The sequence below is a fragment of the Galeopterus variegatus genome, unplaced genomic scaffold (assembly GCF_000696425.1).
Source record: "Galeopterus variegatus unplaced genomic scaffold, G_variegatus-3.0.2 Scaffold0, whole genome shotgun sequence".
Classification (NCBI taxonomy): Eukaryota; Metazoa; Chordata; class Mammalia; order Dermoptera; family Cynocephalidae; genus Galeopterus; species Galeopterus variegatus.
Window position 1 is genome coordinate 2,455,174 of NW_007726111.1, and position 19,759 is coordinate 2,474,932.

A 19,759-nucleotide genomic window follows, 5' to 3' on the forward strand; every position below is an offset into this window, starting at 1 on the left:
ATGTGGTATTTCTTTTTCTCTGCCTGACTCGTTTCACTCAATATTATTCTCTCAAGGTCCATCCATGTTGTTGCAAATGGCAGTATTTCATTCGTTTTTATAGCTGAGTAGTATTCCATTGTGTAGATATACCACATTTTCCATATCCACTCATCTGATGATGGACATTTGGGCTGATTCCAGCTCTTGGCTATTGTGAAGAGTGCTGCAATGAACATTGGGGAACAGGTATTGGTAGAGTAGTTATATAATTTTAATTCATTTTATTACCAAGGAAAACATTTTGATTGTGGTTTTATGTATAAAATAATACAGCTGGATATTTATACTGGGGCTCAAACCTTAAGCTTTCTTGACTTCATTTATTTAAAATTTATTTGTGTTAGATATTTTTAAAAAAAATTTTTTAAGTATTTCAAAATTATTCTAGAGAGAGAATTTGAGAGAATATTTTTATGTATTTGAGTAGATATGTATATACGTGAAATAAATTGTTCTGATTTATAAATGGATATTTGTTTATGAATGGATATTCATTCTTTAAAGCACCAACTAATGTGTCTGGCACATGTAAGTAGTGACTTAATAAATGACATTACCTGTAGTATATAACATGAAGTACAAATCGTATGTTTGAACTAATCTTCACCAACTATGAAACATATTGTATTCCCTATACCACAGGAAGGAGGCTAGGCTTCATAGGGGAGTGAACAAGATATTGATAGTACAAAGCATAACTACATTTCACACCAATTAGCTCTATTGGTTTTACTACAAAGAACTAAATATCCTGGATCAATTAAAATGATGTTGAGGTTTGTCTATTTGTATCCCAATCAATTAATCTATTCAGAAATTCATGTTCCTGAATCTCATCTTAGGCTGAAATGAAAGAGAAAGCTTTGCATTGGATGGAGTTCTTCATGGATAACCTGGATCTTTAAAACAGGACTCAATAATCTGCCCCTCATCCGAAATCATAAGCAATCCATTAATATGCAGAAATTCTGAATGAAACCAAATATGGGGATTTTACATCACTATATTATTGTGCCTTGAATAATTTGAATGAAAACCTACACAGTCAAAGTTCAAATGAGTATTGGACAAAAACCTCATAGTTTGAAAATGTCATTCAATTTGAGGAGTACAAATTTGGTTTAAACCTTTTAAAATATTAATTTTTAGTCACAAATAAAAAATGATAAGTCCATATAAAACTAATATGCTCTGTGATAAATAAGTGTTAGCATATGTATCTGTGCTCATTTGAAGCCAGTGTTTACTAGTAGTATCTGTGCTGAGCTGGGACTAGGCTGTAGAACCTGTTGGTAGTAATGCAGAATGCTGGAGTGCCAGAAGAAAAGCAAGGTTGAACTGGTTCCTGTATGTGCCTGGATTCACTTCTCCTAAGACAGTAAAAACCTGCCAGGTCCTGGCTTTCAAAGATGGTTTAGTCATGCATGTGCACCCCATCTGTTGGATGCATAAGGGATTTCCTTCTCAGCTCAGCCTTCCAGCCACACACACACACAGCCACTGCCTGCCCCCCACCCCCCCTTCTTTAATTCTTCTTCTCCTGCTGGGAGTGTACAGACTGTGTAAACCAGGTGCAGCTTATGCCACTCCAGGGAAATCCTTCCATAGACAGTGAGGTGAGCCAGAAATGTAGCCAGTTTTTCTCTTTCTACCTAGCTCAATTTCAGTATAGGTTGATTCAGTGATTAAAAACAACAACATTTAATTTGATAATAAACAATAAATACACCATTACAGTTCTAATCAAAACTTTAATGTAGACTTCAATGATCTTTAACTTCTCTGTCTGTGAATTCTCTCTGAAGCTCCCTGTGTTACCTAGGTGAACCTTAGCAGGGGCTTCATATTTCTCTCTCTCTCAGTTCCTAAGGTTTAGCAGCATACATTTTAGCCTCCTTGGTTACAGAGAGAGAAAACAGTAGGAAATCTCCCTCAATACATTCTCTATTCCATAACTCTTCCTTCACCCTTTGTTCAATGCACATATCCTCCACGTTTTGCGTCCCATGCTCCAGTTCTATTTTCTAGGGTGGCCTCCCTTTTTCTTGAAATGCTTATTACAATTAATACCAAGTTTTGAGATTGGGGGGTGGGGTATAGTTTCAAATCTCAAAATTACACACACAAACCATTGTGGTACAAGATGTTTTACAGCCTGTTATGTTTTACATAACCTCTTATTTTAGAAAGCTGGTGGTCTTATATTTATATATACATTTTTTCCTAACACACCAAAACACCAAAAAGATCAAGATGAAGAAAGAAATGGGTGGGTCTTTCTAATAAGTTGTTTGTAGTTTTAAATGTGTTCTAATAGGGACTTAGGAGACAAATAACCAATTATTATTCTTACTTATTTTATTTTTTTTCCACATAGATTTATGAGAAATACCAAGATTTGTATACTGTGGAACCGAATAATGCACGCCAGCTGGTGGAAATTGCAGCCAGGGATATTGAGAAACTTCTAAGCAACAGATCTAAAGCCCTGGTGGTGAGTTTAAATTGGATCTGCTCATTTAATTATTCTTCCATTACTTACCTATGACTCATTTTTCATGCTTTATTTGGAGATTTTCTTTGGTATACTTTCTTTACCTTGGTAAAACTGTGTTTATCTAATGTGTTCATAAAAGGTGAGATATCGTGGTTTCATTGTGAACTCAAAATAATAAGTTAGCATATTTCTAATTATTAGTTATTTTCATATTACTATTATATTTTTATAACATAGAGGAATAGTATATCTGATTGAGATGTATGTGTAATAATACATATGTAAGTCATGATGCATAATAATAAGGTGCTCATGTTTAAATGTATCATACAGCTAAAACCCACGAATATTACCAGCACCCTTAGCATGTAGTACTCTCCTATCCCATCGTGCTGATTCCCTGCCAGAGGTAGCCAGTATGCTAGATATTTGATTAATCATTTTTTTTTTGCTTTTTAAAAATAGTTGTAACTCACATAAATGCTTTGCTAATCAAGATATTTTTTAGTTTGCTAATTTTCAGCTGTATTAAAATCATTTTATACTGTATGTAGTCTTCAGCAACTTGCTTTTCCCAATCAACATTATGTTTGCATAATTCATCCATATGTTTGCATTTGGCTTTAATTCATTTTATTCACAGTTAAATATTATTTTATGAGGAAATATCTCAATTTATTTATTGATTCTCTGTTGGCAAGTTATTATTTGGGTTGTTTCCAGATGGATGCTACTTTGAATAGTGCTGCTAAATTTTCTTGAACAAGTTTCCTGCTGCACATGTGCAAGAATATCTGTGGGGTCAATACAGAATAGTAGAATTTCTAGATTTCAGGGTAGTCATAAAGTTAGCTCTATAAAAGTAGGACAATTATTTCCAAAATAGTTGTATCAATTCAGACCTCCACTGCAATATGTAAGAGTCCCTATTGATCACATTCTAGCCAACACATAGGAGGAGTGTCAGACTAATTAAATTACAGGCAATCAAATAGGTGGACAATGGTATCTCTGTTTATTACTAATGAGGAAGATATCTTGTTATATATGTATCCACATTGTTGTGTCCTATTCAATGAAACGTCTGTTCATATCTTTTGCAATTTTTATTTTTTAATTGATTTGTAGGTTATGTATTCTTGATGGTAATTCATTTTAGTTATATATGATGCAAATATCTTTTTCCAGTTGTGGCTCCATTGTCTTTATCATGTATTTTGATGAGATATGTTCTTAATTTTAATGTGGTCAGTCAACTTTTCTCTTAGTAGTAGTATTTTGGGGTATTTTGTTTTGGGGTGTATCTGTTTACACATAATTTTTAAATATATTTTATATTAAATCATTCTAAGTTTTGTCTGTTATGTGTAAGTATTTAATCCATTTGCAACTGATAATATATAATTTTAGACTACAATTCAAATTAATATTTTTTTCAATCAATTTTCTCAGGGCTTTTATTAAATAGTTTGCCTTCCCCCAGTGAGCTCAGATTATCAAGCTGGGTATCTGGTAGGCCAAGACCCGCACCATATTCTTCTTTAGAAGGATCTGGAGCATTCTTGAACCTTCACCTTTTATCTAAATTTTAGATTCAGCATGTAATTATCCAGGAAAATCTCTGCTGGGATTTTGATTGGTATTATATTGACTTAGACCAATTTGGGAAGAACTGGTATCTTTATTTCATTTTATCTTTCTATTTATAAACAAAATATTCTTTCCATTTTGGCAAGTTTTTATACCATTCAATAAAGTTTTAAAATTTCTTCATAAAGTTGTTACACATCTGTTGTTAGATATAATGCTGGAGCTTAAGTTTAGCTCTTCTTATTCTATAAATCTTAGCACTGTTATGGGTATTTGTCACAAGACAACTCTGAATTTCCTGTTTACTTATCACTCACAGTTCAGATTTTTAGCTTACTATATTTTGTATATATCTTGGCCCTCAGAAATTTTCTTTTTTTTTCTTAGGCACTTATGAATTTTATTATTAGGTTTCATAAAGTATCCAAGATCTTCTTATTATGTAGCACAAACATCCACTGGAATATTTGGCATGCCATATTGCTAGAAATTAAAACATTTAATTTTTAAAAAATGTATTACTGAGTAATCCATGGTAAGATAAACTTTCATTACTGGAAAATTTAAAGCATTATTATCTTCAATTCTGAGGCTGTGAATACCATTTTTAAACACATAGAAATGTAAATGTTTGCAATAAAAATATATCCAATAAAAATAGGGAACTTTCTACTTAACTGATTAATATTCTTTTGACAGCTGAAAATGATTCTCCTTATATTAATTTAATCAGCTTACATTTTTCCTCCAGATGTAGGAACAGGTAATCTGGGTATCAAAGTCCCTTGAAAAAGGTTGTAGAATGAAATAGTATGTATCTTGCCTTAATTGGATTAAAATGGGAGCCTACTGAGACTTTCTTATTTGTCACTTGAAATTGAAGCTCAAGACACCTGGTGTATTATTTGAGCTCTGTAGGGAATCAGTGACTGTCTTAAGTGCATTATGACAGAATACAGAAGACACAATGGCTAATTAAATGTAAAATTAGTCAGATTTTATGTCAGAGAAGAAGATTCATGTTTGTTTTCCAACTAAATCCTTTATTTAACTTCTTTAGTTTGATGCTTTAGTTTGATTTCACAGAAATAGAAAACATATTATTTAGAAGAGAAATATTTTGAGGCTAATTGAAAAGCAGGTGCTACATTGTACTGTAAATGAATGCAAGAAGGCACTGTGAATTTACTTCTATTTTTGTTGCAGGCTTATACTCAGGGAGACGTCTGGATTAAAAAGGAGCTTTAATTTATCTGGGTGGGATACCAATGTAATTCTATACATAAATTTAGTGGAAAAAATTATGAATCTACAAATCTGAGGTAGATGCTAAAATTTAATATTGGTTATACTATGTGGAGTTCTTACTAAGTTGCATTGTCTAATTATTTCTCACAATAATACCATGGCCTAGACACCATTCCTAGTCTCATTTTCAATTAGGAAACTGGGTCTTTGAAGGTTCCTGAAACGAAGGGAAATGTATCCATTAAATAATGTATGCCAGTGCTTCTCAAACTTTGATGTGCATGCAGATCACCTGTGATTCCTGTTAAAATGCAGATTTTTATTCAGTAGGTCAGGCCAGGGATACTACATTTCTAATAAGCTCCCAGGTGATGCTGATGCTCCTGGTACAAAGACCATACCTTGAGCAGCAAGAATGTGAGAGGATTCAAATTCAGGTGTGTCTGATTTCAAGATCTGCATTCTTACTTATTACTCAAATATATCCTTTGTCTTGAAGAAGTGTATAATCATAACAAGGATGAAATGATGGCTGGGTAGTGTTCTCTAAACTGCTGTTCATACAGACTGATTAAGAATTGGATGTTCCAGTTAATAGTATATTCTGGATAGCTATGAATTTTTCAGTGAATTCGATATCAATTAACCATTATCAAAAGATAGGATTCAATTACTACAAATTTTCATTTTTATTCTTGAGTTTGAACATTTTAAAAACTTTTATTATTCTTCAGTATCAAGGTTATTGATGTAAGATACCTTTGAAAATGTAGATGTAAAATTTGTGAAAGAAAAGTGAATTGAACTGTTTGTTTTCTTATATGTTTACTAAAGAAATTATCTAGCAAGTTATATTTGATAATTCAGTTTTTATTAAAAAACAAAATGAACAACTTGGGTTTTTTTTAAGTAGAAATATTGCTTTTCAATATCTATAATAAATGTTATTGCACATGCATATGCCCACATATTATGTACTTGAACATTAAATTTTTAGTTCTATTTTTTATAGCCTGATGATTAAAACCTCAGATATAACTTGTTTTATTGCTGGATGCTTTAGTTTGTATTTGTTTATATGTTTGACTTTACTTCCTTCAATATTTTTTTCAGTTTTAGCATTTCTTTTTACCTTTTATTCACACTTATTTTGCGTGATGGTCTTTTGATCTGTTCCATCAACCAGCCTTAAAACTAAAAGAGATATCAATACAAAAAAATTTTAGTTGTTTTTGCCCTAAAGCCATGTGTTTGATAGCAAAACAGACTTTTGCACTTTTAAATAGCTGTGGTTTGACTTTTTGCGGGGAAGGGCTATATAAAATCATGCTATAATTCTGATGATTCATATGCTTTAGGCCTTTACAGAAACCTTATGAATATTTTATAAATGGAAACTCAGAGGACTCAGTTTCTTGTCTAAGATTGTATAGATAACTTTTAGAACTTCTGTCTACGAATCCAGTTTTTTTTTCCCTCTCTAAGCCCACACTAATAATTTCAGCTGTTCTTTTTCCAGCATGCATCTGCTGAATGACTATTTTTCTGACATTTGCTCTATCTATCTCATAGGAACTGGCTCAATATGATTGTCCTGCTAACATTGTTGGATTATTCTTAAACAATTTCAAATCAAATGATGTTTAGAAGCAAAAAAGAAACAATCATTTAGCATTGTTATCAACATTAATTTTAGCCCAATCTAGGCTGAAATATCAGCAAGTATTAATGAACAATTCATGGGAGAAGGCTTTTCAACAAAACAATTCAACCTCCTGAGAGATTGGTAAATGAAATCAGTGGTGTCATTGTTCACTAACCAGCCCAGCCGTGGGGATTTGCTCAATATATGAAGATCTCTAGGCATTTTACTCAAAGAAAATAGGATCAAGGTTATAATAAACAAATTTTTCTAGTGACACTTTCCCAATTATGGCATATCCTCTTTCTCTCTGGTTGTCCTGGTAACTTTAATTAAAACTGCTCCAATCTATTATGAAGCTTTAAATACTGAAATATGACCCAATTCTTAATTCAACGTTGATATTCAGTTTATGATTAGATAATGGAAAGGGGAAAATGACAAATATTTTTGACTATTAAAGTAGACTTTTTTTCTTCCTATAGGGACTATATTATGGTTATAGGCCAGTAGTTCTGTATCTTTTATATTCATCATCACTGCCAATAAAATTTGCTAAAAATGCTGATCTGGTCTTCATCTCCAGGGATTTTAATTCAGAAATATAGGAAGAAATCCAAGAAAAATTAGGTCCAATGAAGTGAGAAAGGGGTTCAAAAAAGAGTTGTGAAATTCTTTAGAGACTCAAAGAAGAATTAGAAATGTATTGTATTTGGCTATTAGGAGTCATTGATTTACTTTTGTGAGAACAGATTCCATAGAATATATTGACATGGAATAAAGACTGTTGTGTTAAAGAGTGATTGGGAAGTGAGAAATTGGCAAGAAATTCGTCTACAGTTTTATGAAGTTTGGTAGGACAGTGAATGAGAAATGTGGAGTACTTCTAAAGATGTTTTCTTTTTTGTTTGCTTTTGAGAATGAAGGACATGTAAGTGGGATTATAGACAAAAGGGAAGGAACCTATGAAACTTGAAAATAAGAAGAAAAATAAATAACCTGAATGTTGAAGGGCAATTATAGAAAAAGGAGACAGAGAGATCAGGCTCATTCATTTTATCTTTCACTTGGGATCTTTCGCTTGGTACAGAAGGGATATTAAATATAAATAAAGACAACTGATTTTGCAGGTAGAGAAAAGTCATAATGGATGACCACTTTTTCTCGTCAGGTAGAATGTGATGATATATTCGAAGAATGAAGAGGCCATGGGAATCTTGGGGACTGTAGTGAAGGTCTGGGGAGGGGAAATTAAGGTGAAAGGAATTTACTATGGGTAAATAAAATGACTGATGAATAAAATCTGGTGCCTTCCTACCATTGAGACAAACAGGAGATATGAAATATCTTCACGTTCTAGAAGGCAGGTCCTATGAATGGCTACGTATGAATTTCAAAGAGCTCTCTGAAAGTTCTGTGTGTATGTCAATATGCAAGTGTGTGTATTATGGCCTCAGTCCAAAATCTATCCTGAGGGTAACAATTTACTCAGGTTGAAGAGATCAAGAGAAAAATTCCTTTGGAAAAGGTGTAATATATTGTGCCTTTTCCTTTCTCCCAGGAGAAAAGTGTGCTTACCCTTCTCTTTAAACTCAGTGTAAATGTCTTTGAGAGGATTACTCAAAGAGCTAATATATTTCCTTTTGAGTCTTAATGGTAAAGGAACTAAGTAATCCACTACTTGTTTTGCAAAGTTGAGATTCCTCTTATTTAATTGGATTTGATACATGCTTGTGTATGCTAAAAGTGGAGTGCTGAGGCTGGAGAGGCCTGCCTGGTTGCAGGGCAATGAGAAGTGGTTTCACTGGGCACAACCTTACATGCAAATGAGGGCAAAAGTGCACCTTGTAAGGTGGAGCTGGTCTGGGACTGATCCATGAGGAATTCCTGCCAGGGGCCAAGCCAGTTCAGCAGAAAGAGGACAGGTATACACTGTCAGATGGGAACTGAGGGGTTGGGGCGTAAATGACAGCCAGAAGCATGACATTGTAGATGCATGTTCTGTATCTCCATGCAACCAAGGAAAGTACCCCTGGAAAGGAACAAGTCAGTGTTGAGCAGCCACCAGTCCCAGAGATTACCAACACATAATCACAGTCAAAAAAGGGCCTTCTATTGCCAGCTCTCTCATAGTGCCATTGCTGAAATCACCGCATGTGAGCTAGTAAGTGGGGTGAAGATGGGATCGGGAGGAGAAGCTCAGAGAGTGGACATTAAAGTCTACCATGCTCCCCACCTGAAGTTTTTCAGACTGTAACAGTATCAAGCTGGTAATGAGATTTTAAATGACTTTTAAATTAAGCTCAGACTTTTGACTAGCTGAGATTGTTTTTAGGAATAAGGCTTTTATATTCAATGATGAATGGAAAACTTATGGAAACTGTAAGGCATAATGTGTTCAAATATAATTAACAGACAAGCCAACCGTAGGGTAATTTAAACAGACTGATGATTTATTTTCCCTCGTGTAACAAGAAATCTGTATGTGGTAGCTTAAGACATTTCCAGAAGTCTCATTCTGTGACTTCTGTGTCCATCTCACCTAGCAACCTTTGGCTGCAAGGGAGGATAAGAAATATAGTTTTTAGGTGGTTAATTGACTCTCTATACAAAATTGGGTATTCTTAATAAAAATGTGTATCCAACCAGCAGGAGCCTATGTCAGGACTTTTTCAAGATTTAATATGAGTTTTAGGGGAGAGTGTTTAGTGAAAATTTATTTTAAAGAAGCAGAGGAGAGACCAAAAAATACTATTTTCTGTTGGCTTTGTTTACATAGAATCCTACTCTTTGATGTAATGATTACATTCATATTAGTCCATTTTGTGTTGCTATAACAGAATTACCTGAGACTGGGTAATGTATAAAGAACAGAGATTTATATGGCTTATGATTCTGGGACAGCTGCATCTGTCACGGGCCTTGGGCTGCTTCTACTCATGGTGGAAAGTGGCAGGCAGCCGGTGGGTACAAGCAGGTCACATGGTGGGAGGAAGCAAGAGAGAGAGAGGGGAGGTACCAGGGTCCTATAAACAACCAACTCTCATAGGAACTAATAGAGCAAGAACTCACTTATTAATCCCTCCTCCCCAGGGAGAGCATTAATCCATTCATGAGGGATCCGGGGGCCCCCATGACTCAGTCAGTTTCCAACACTGCTATATTGGGGATCAAATTTCCACACGAGTTTTGGAGGGGACAACACATCTAAACTCCATCAATTCATAATCAAATCATCTTTCTCTAACAAGGATTGGCACAATATGAACAGGAGTAGAATGAAAAGACTGTTGAATCTATCTAGGGATGAGGATTGGCTGAGTAAATTTTGTAAACATTTGGGATATTTAAGAATTAGTCAAGAATAGTTGAAGTATTTGAAACCACGAACAATGTTAAGTAGGGTCTGATAATGGTCAAGAATTAACAGTTCAAGACAGTAGAAATTTTATATGGATAAAGTATAAGTTTATAGGGAACAGTGAAGAAACAAAAAGTTGTGGTAAAGAACAGAAATTTAAGAAATTAAGTGTTCTGGGTAATAACAAAATATAGGCATGAGTAAATGAGCTGGTTACTTAAATGGAGAAGAGTGAAAGAGCAAATTAATAATTAGCATTTACAGAATGTCTGCTATGGTCCAGACACTTTGCTAGGCTCTTTCCATATATTTCTTACACAATTTCTATTCTGCAAAGTAGGTATGTTTGTCCTCATTTTACAGATGAGAAAGTGAAAGCTCAGAGAAATTCAGTAATTTTCTCAATCTTACACAGCTAGCATAGAATTCAAACCCAGTTGTGTATTTCTACAGAAATACTTGGTGTCTCTTTGTGTGCCCTCTTACTAGTTCAAAAGCTTACAACATTAACTTATTTATTCTTCAGAGTGCATCAGCTATAACTAAAAAAGATTAAATAACTTCACCAAACACTACAGAGTGAAAGATTTGGGCTTGAATTCTTATATCTAGGTTATTTAACTTTTAGCCCTATGAGCCATATTTGATATCTCCATGATCTTAACCAAAGTTGATTTATTTTTCATTTGTCCAGTCAACTCGAAGCACTGTCTCAGTGACATAGAGCTATTATAACTAAGAAAGTCATAAAAATAATGCTTTAATGGGGTCCCATTGTACTATTAAATTTAAGTTCTCTAAAGTTAGCATCTTCATCTATTTACAGCAAGATACAGACATAATCTGCAGAATGTCTTTACAGTTTACTAGTTTCCCAGTAGAATGAATGTTGATTTTGAAATCCAGTCTTTAGACTAGACAGAGCTCTCGATAAGATGCTTTTGTTTCTTCGTTTGCTTTTTGCTGGTGCTTGTAGGCAACTATTTATATTTACGTCCTATAAACTCAGTGTTTTTAACATACGATACACAAGGGTACTTCAAAAAGTTCGTGGAAAAATAGAATTAAAAGATAATAGGAATATTTCTATGAATTTTTTGAAGATCCCTTATATGAGCAGAGTCTTGATTTTTATTCCAAATACAATTAGCAGAACATCAGAATCACATGGAGATGCTTTGACATGTGGGCCAGGTGCCAACCAAGGAGATGTACATGTTTCCTGCGGGCACTGAGAGGTCCAGTAGGGCCTACAAACACCTTCCTGTTCCTACAAATCACTTCCTATTTATTATTTGATCAGGAAGTGATGTTTGTAGCACTTTACACTCTCCTATACAGTTTATTACATTTATTAATACACTTTGGAAATGGATATTTTATTGTTTTATTTAGGTTTTTAAAAGTTGGTTAGGTGTTTAGATTGATATAAATACATCACGTATTTTTTTTTCCATTTAAAATAAGAAATAAGTTGTTAGGATTTTCACTCAGAACATCAGATTTTTTTGACGCAGATTATTGGCTTAAATGGGAAATGCTTATATTTCTTGACACCATTTGTTAATGTGTTAAATGGAAAACTCCAGACACACCACCACATTTCCTCTCTTAGGTTACATGCTTTAGGAGCATCTTTATGGATTTTTAAATCTAAAGTAATTATAATGATAAGAATTTGGGGACAAACAGAAGAGACGGTGAATCACTACGTGCTGTTTAAGACCTCTTGAATTACAGTGAGAAGGAAGCAGATGCATATACCTGTAACTGTGCTGGTACTCTCGACCAACTTGGCATTTTAATTTTTATAACATTTTGTTCTGATTAATATATTATTTAAAGGTTAGCAGTGAAGTGTTTTTAAACAACACTTTCTGTTATAAATCCCTTAGTGCTAGAAAGTGGGTTATCCGTCCCCCATTCCATGAAGTAGTGTCAGCACTAATTGGAGGTTCAAACAAAGGCACTTTTGAAAAAGGGGTAGATGTCAAGTACACCTTTAAGATAGAAAGCACAGTTAATGGTATAGTGCACCTAATTCTTTGTAGAAGACTCTGACAAGGAAAGGTTTTGGGCAACAAAGATAGTTTCTTTCTATTAAAAGAAATCTCTTTCGGAAATGTGATTGTCTTAGTCTGTTTTGTGCTGCTATAACAGAATACCTGAGACTAGGTAATTTATAAAGAACAACGATTTATTTCTTAACAGTTTTGGAGACTGGAAAGTCCAGGATCGAAGGGCCCACATCTGGCTAGGGCTTTTGTGCTGAGTCATCCCATGGCAGCAGGTGAAAAGGCAAGAGAACGTGAGAGAACAAGAGGAGTCCAAATTTGCTTTCATAAGGACCCCCCTCACTATAATGAATGCACTCCCTCCCTAATGATGTTAATCCATTCATGAGGGCAGAGTGTCCATGATCTAATCACCCCTTAATGGTCTCACCTCTCAGCACTGTTGCATTGGGGATTCAGTTTCAAACACATGAAATTTGGGGAACATAAACTATAGCAGCAATTCTCATCATACTGAGTTAGCTTTAGGATTAGAAAGAAATGTTTAAAATATCAACAAAAGCGTTACTGTATTGACAATTTGACAAAGATAATATATGAGGGTACTTCAAAAAGTTCAGGGAAAAGTCCGTATTACCTGTTAATTCTATTTTTTCTGAAATTTTATGAAGTACCCTCATATGTTCTGATGATACAGCACTTACAAAAATTAGGGGGAAAAGGGAGTGTTGAGTATGTTGATTAAATTGAAGAAAATGAGAATTAGGTAAAGTGGCATGCAGAGCTCACTCACACAGGCAGAAGTTACCTAATTTGTAGGGCCTAGTACAAAATGTGCTCTTTCAAAGGTGATAGTTATTGAACTTTGTCTGGTGACTTGAGAGTTTGTGAAATCTCTGATGATTGTTGAAAGATAATCCCAAAGTGAGGCACCCCCCACAAGAAAACCCATATGTCCTTCCTCCTCTGTTTTTACAAAATAGCAAACTTGTCTCAACAGACATCCTCTGATCTGAATGTGCTAGTTGTTTTCTATAAAAATAAATATAGAGAAACAGTGCAAATCCAAGCCCACCCTCTTTAATTCACATAATGGAATCTTTAAATAGAACTTCATGGTGTCCCATAAATTCGAAGACAATCTGTTCAAGTAGTGTTTGCTAACATTAAACACCTTCTTGCCATTTATAGAGTAGAACTTCAAGTGGTATTCTGATCCCTAAAAGTTAACATTACTTTTTTTTATCTGTTGATGTTCAGTTTTCCTCTTTCCCCATTAACCCCTTACAATCCTCCTACAGAATTACATAAACTCTAAACCTTCCTCTGTGAATTTATTTTCTAAGTTTTACTGAGTAACATGAAGGCAGAAGCCCTTTGTGATATGCTCAATGCCATCCTGGCTTTTTAAAATACACAAAGGAGTTCTTTTGAGTGTATTCTCCATAGTTTTTTAGAGCTTGTAAAATCAAGAACTGCATTTGCAAATGTAAGTTGTCTGTGCTTTCCTTAAATCCGTGACACAGTTTACCATTAAAATGATGGAATGCTCTGTTAATTTAATGGAAGTATCATGGGATCATAAATCTTTTTTTTTTTTTTTTTTGTCCTTTTTTGTGAACGGTAAGGGGATCGCAACCCTTGACTTGGTGTTGTCTGCACCGTGCTCAGCCAGTGAGCACACTGGCCGTTCCTATACAGGATTTGAACCCGCAGCAGGAGTGCCGCTGCGCTCCCAGCGCCACACTCTCCCGAGTGCGCCACAGGGCCGGCCCAGAATCATAAATCTTAAAAAGATTTTGGGAAGTCATTTTTCTGAACCTTTCCTTTCAGGCAGGTGAATGTCTAAACCATCAAGGTTTGGGTGTTGGCTGTTCTTTTCTCAAATATTTTTATTGATTAAGCTTCCATAGTGGTAACACCCTGTTATTGTTGCTTATCTTGGTTTTTAAGAAACTATTTATAATATTCATGTCTTTGTCTACTTTAAATGTTTTATTTTCTGTCCCGCATATCATTAAAATTTGATTGGCATTCGCCTTAAAAGAGTATTTTATTTTGGTTTTGTGTGAGCGTTGAGGGGGGGCAGTGTTGGGGATGGTAGGAGCTATTGTCAAGTCATCATAGCTGTGTTCTTGGCAAATAATGACGGCTTTCAGTTGTTGAGTAATTATTATTGCCAGACAGCGTGTTAAATGCTTTATACACGTTATCAGATTTAATCTTCAGAATAACTTTATGAGATGGATATGTTATTGCGTCTGAAGGTAATTGTTTAAATACAAAATGTAGTAAATATATATAAGATAAAGCAGAAATTAAGAGTTTACTATACAGACAAAAGCTACCTTTTAAAGTTTGGTGACTACTCTTTAGGACCTCTGTGTGTGTGTGTGTGTGTGTGTGTGTGTGTGTGTGTGTGTGTGTGTGTGTGTGTGAGTGTGTGAGAGAGAGAGAGAGAGAGAGAGGAGACTTACCAGTGTTTCATGGAGACTTTTATGTGACTGAATATTAATTTATATAATCTTTTTAATATCTTTGTAGTATTTCAATCATATGAATATATTATTATTTATCTAGCCAGTCTCCTATTGATAGACATTTAGTTTTTTTCTTTATTTTTGGTACAGATAATACCAATATTGTTTATAGCGCATCTTTACATATATGTGGGAAAACTTTTGATTACATTATTAGAATTAAGTCACGTTAAGTGGAATAGTTGAGTCAAAAAGCACACAGCGCATTATTAATATTTTTCTTTTAAGGAAATAGAAATCTTTAATCCTTCCATTAATTCCTTCTCTTTCTTTTCTTTTTTTGTTTTTAAACAATGGGGCTTCTGATAGGCTTAGGTAGGAGTGACCAGGCTACATTTGGCTTAGTATAATAAATTAAGTATGGTTCTGTAAGTAGTGCTTAATTTTAAATGATAGATATATTTTTAATTATTATAATAATGTCAAAAACTCATACTCTTCTCTGCAGATTAGTGTCTTTGTTGTTGGCAACATAATCAGTTCAAAATTAACAGGCTGGTTGGGGCAAACATCTGTCTTCCAGATTTACTTAAAAAAAAAAAAAAATCAGCCTGCGAGTTGCAGTTTCTGATTACAGATACCAGCTCATCTGCTCACTTGCATGCATTATCCCCGCCACAGGCAGCATGCCAACACGCTGCACTGTGCATGAGCGATCGTGCTGTCAGCAGCCCTTGTATTCTAGGGCAACTGACACTGTCAAGGCCTAGTTAAGAGCAAAAACCAAGTTGTGTCTTGACAGCCGAGGCATTAGTTAAAAAAGACTGTCTACTCCTCCTCTGGTTAATTTATTCATTTAGTTCCAGGACTCATTACTTCCCAATTACAGCTACTTCTATAAATGTTGTCTATTGTGAACCAATCACCCCTAAGCGTTTACACTGTCTTTTCTGGGAAATTCAAGGTCTGCCAACTTAAAGGTCCAATAATAAATAATAATGACTCATTTTCTACAAGAGGGTTAGAGAGAACTTATTGCCCTATGTATTACTGCCTATGCCATTTTTCCCTCAGCACAACAACATAATGTGGCCTCTGAAACAGGAAAAGAATTAAATAAATCATCCAGTATGATTTTCAGAATATTTTCTTGAAATGCATATGAATTTCAGAATATTTTCATTCATAACTGTATTTTGACTCACTAATTATACCCATTGAAATGAAATTAACCCTCACAATTGCTCCGTAGAGAAAGATGAAATTTTTAGTTTAAATATTAATTTGTCTTAAAAATATAAAATATCTTATGTATGTGTCAGGCACTCAGCTGAGTGTGTTACACACATTTCCTTTAATTCTTTTTTCCTTCTTTCTCTTCCCCTTGTTCTCCTCTTCTTCTTCCATAATGTGATAAGGTGAGGAAGTATAGAATTAGAAAGTTTTAAGTATATTATCCAAAATCATATAGTTCTAGGTTGGAATATTTGTTTCAAAATAAGATGATATATTATCATGTTTTATTTTATATCAGATGTGCTGTACAGAAGAAGGTAATGATAGCTTATTTGAATTACAATTTATGCAAAGGAAAAGATGGACTGAAAGAGAAGAAAGAAGGAATGGAGAAACAAATGAGAGGGGAGCTAGCTTTTCTAGTCTCTGGCCGTACCTACTTACATTAAGTATTTACATAAAAATATGTGGTGGATTTGTCTGGAGATGGAGATAGAGATCATAAAATCCACAAATGTGTATTAAACTCAGTGTAATTACATGGGCTTATATATGAAAACAAACAATTGTAGAGGATCTACAAGCCACACACTGTGCTGGGGCTTTCACACCATCAATGAGTATATTTTGAGAGTTGTTTTAGAGAATCTCTGGTCTAGATATTATAGCTTATATGGTTGTAATATAAAGATCAAAATTAATTAGAACAGTTTTTATTTCTAAACCTGGGCTTAAATACCATGCAGATTTTCACCCTTATAACCAGTGAGACCAGCAACTTTTTTTTTTTATATTATGCTACTTAGTTAGTTTGTATTTCAAGAAGTGAATTTTACTAGCTTCAAAAGCATTGGTTGTAGGCAAAGATGGAGAGCAGTTCTAAGCACAAGATATGCTTAATTAACCAACTTTTAATTACAAATAGTGAAAAATGCAGGGCATGTATATAGTTAAAAGACAAGGCCTCTTACTCTATTAAAAGAGAACGGAGAGAGACATCATGGGAGTGGGAAAGCGAAAATGTGGAGACCAGCTGAGTTTACCTAGTGGAGCACAGAGAACTTGGGATAACCCTCTTAGGATTTTCCTTCTTCGTAAAATTTATAGAGGCTTATTGTATTCACTGCCATTTTTTCCTCCCCAAATAATTGTTTACTGGAGCTTTATAATTTTGAAAATGATGCCATCTTTGGGAATTGCTCTTTCTTTAATCTCACAGATGCCAAATGTCTGCTAGTTATCTGGCCCGGAAAATCAGGGCTGCTTAATGTGGCTGCGTTTCCATGATCAAATTTCTCCTCTAAATGTTAGTGTCTAGTCCTTAACTGACATTTCACACCAATGCCCTATCACTGCTGGAAGCCAAATCAGCATATTAAGAAGCAGCAAGTGACACCTCATGCCTGCCCTGAGAAAAGTTACCATGTTTTAGTTACTGCAAAGACTCTCAGCTGCTCTCCCGAAAGTATTATATAGACGTGCTCACTGGTTTGAAACAACACTTCTCAGCTGCTTAAAAGGCACACTGAATAAATACTGGAAGGAGGACAGTTTAAAGACTTAAAAGCAGTTCCTGTCAAGGCAGGCCATACTTTTCCTCTCAGCCACACACACTGGGGAATTATCCCTGTGATCTGCCTGCATTTTATTGCCACACAAGTAGGCGTCCATTACGGAGAGAGCTGGCAGTGTACACTTTTGTCGTGTTTGTGTGATGATAGTAATTTCCCACTTTTGCATTTAGTGACAGCGTTTAAAAGGGAAAATAATGTATGCCCCCCAAAAAGACTTCTGGGGACTCTCGGTAGCTTATATAAATGCAGAATGATATGTATGGTATAGCTCATGGTTAAAAATTGGATAACTAACTTTAACCAATAAAAGACTGGGGTCTGCTTAATGTGTCTTTGATGACTTTAGTACATTCTTTTCTGATTCACTTTGTAGTGTTAGGAGTTTAACTATTACTAAATTAGATATTTTGATTCTTATATTAACTACTTATTCAATTGCTTTTGTTTTCTTTTATGTTCAAATAGAACATCATTCTATTATACTTGGTTCTCATTATCAGAGAGGGAAAATCTTATAGGCCTGTCTCTTTGTAAGGAATTGGATTGTTCTTTTTGTGAAAAGTTGGCGGTGGTAAGAGAAAAGAGAATTGGAGTTAGAACCAGCAAGGGCAAACATATTTGATATATATTTTTTCAGTTTTAATCAGAGAAAAAAAATAGTTGGATCAATGTTTGTAAAGGCAATTATAAATTAATGGAAATAACTGAGTTATCAAGGATATGTTCCCAAATACAAACAAGTAGCATTCAGTGAGAGACATTAGTTTAGGAATAATTTTGACCTACCAAAGATTAGAACTGTGTGTTAAATATTGTTCAAAGTTATTTTAAATTCTTAAGTCTTAAATTAAGTAGTTACTGTATAAAATAAATAAAATACCTTGTTTATTATCTATTTCCTTTAGTAAATCTTAGTGATTCTATTTAATTTTTATAAATACAGATTTTAAAACATAGGCATATGTATCATTTGTTAAGTACAATATGTATTAGATTTTTTTTTTATTTTTGAAGATCTTTTTGTTCAAGTGTTTTGTACCTGGAATTCCCATACCATAAAGCAAATATTATGTATATATATAAAATACCTCCCACCTGGGGACATTGATCTAAGGAATTAAAATTTCTACCCAGTATTTGCAAAGCGTAACCTGTGAGTAACTAAAACTTTTTAAGGAAAAAAAAAATCAAGTAAGTAATGATTAATTCTAATACTTATGGACATTAATTGGCTCATATATAAAATTTGCTATGTGGTGAGTTATAATAATGATTGTTTTACCTCTTTTTCAGGATTTAGTTTTCTAGAATCTTCATTTCCTCACCTTCCTCATGTTATCAATACAGCATGACATTTTATTTTGAATTAAACAGGTGAATTTTTAAAAATCCACTTTGACTTTTAGTACTGTCTCTCCTGATTTGTTGGGGCTGGGGCTGTTGGTTTTTCCCTTAATTGCAACATTTTCAACCTTTCTTTTAGTGGTTCTCGTTTCAAGCATTATATAATTTAAAATTTTTGATCCAACATATAGTAATTTGTCTTTTAATAGGAGAATTCATTTATTCAGGTTTTGCTTGATGACTAAAGCACTTGATTTTATTCCTTCCATATTACTGTTTATTGTTTTATAAAGTGGCTGCATCTTATTATTTTTCTTTTTTCTATTCTGAACAAATTTTTTCCCCACCTTTCCCCATGATACTTTGCAAGTTCTGTCATGCTTATGGAATTTATTCATGGTTTCTTTCCCTTCCCCTATTCTTTCAGTGACCCTACTATTCACACAAGGTACCAACTATTTCGACAACTAAGATGTACTGTTTTTCTATATTAATTAAAGTTCTCTTTCTTCGTTCTTCCCTTAGCCTCCTCAATCCAATTGATAACAACTTTAGGAGACAACGTTATTTGTTATTAGAATTTTCTTGATAGTGTGTTCCTTCAGTTTCTGTTTCAAGAGTACTTTCTGTGCATTTATAGTTTGCGTTATCATGCACTGTATCTGTATCTGTTGGGCTGCAGTCTTGTGTCTCAGTACCGTGTGGTGTTATCCCACTGTTTTCTGTCCTC

At 34.2% G+C, this 19,759-nt stretch overlaps 1 protein-coding gene across 1 annotated transcript in view; it reads left to right on the forward strand.

The window, feature by feature from the left end:
• The window catches only part of CACNA2D1 (calcium channel, voltage-dependent, alpha 2/delta subunit 1), a 480,749-nt gene that overhangs the window by 101,368 nt on the left and 359,622 nt on the right, over positions 1 to 19,759 (forward strand). Inside the window, exon 3 of the mRNA XM_008568138.1 lies at positions 2,420 to 2,536. Within this exon, the coding sequence (XP_008566360.1) occupies positions 2,420 to 2,536 (117 nt within the window). The remainder of the gene's footprint in view (positions 1 to 2,419; positions 2,537 to 19,759) is intronic.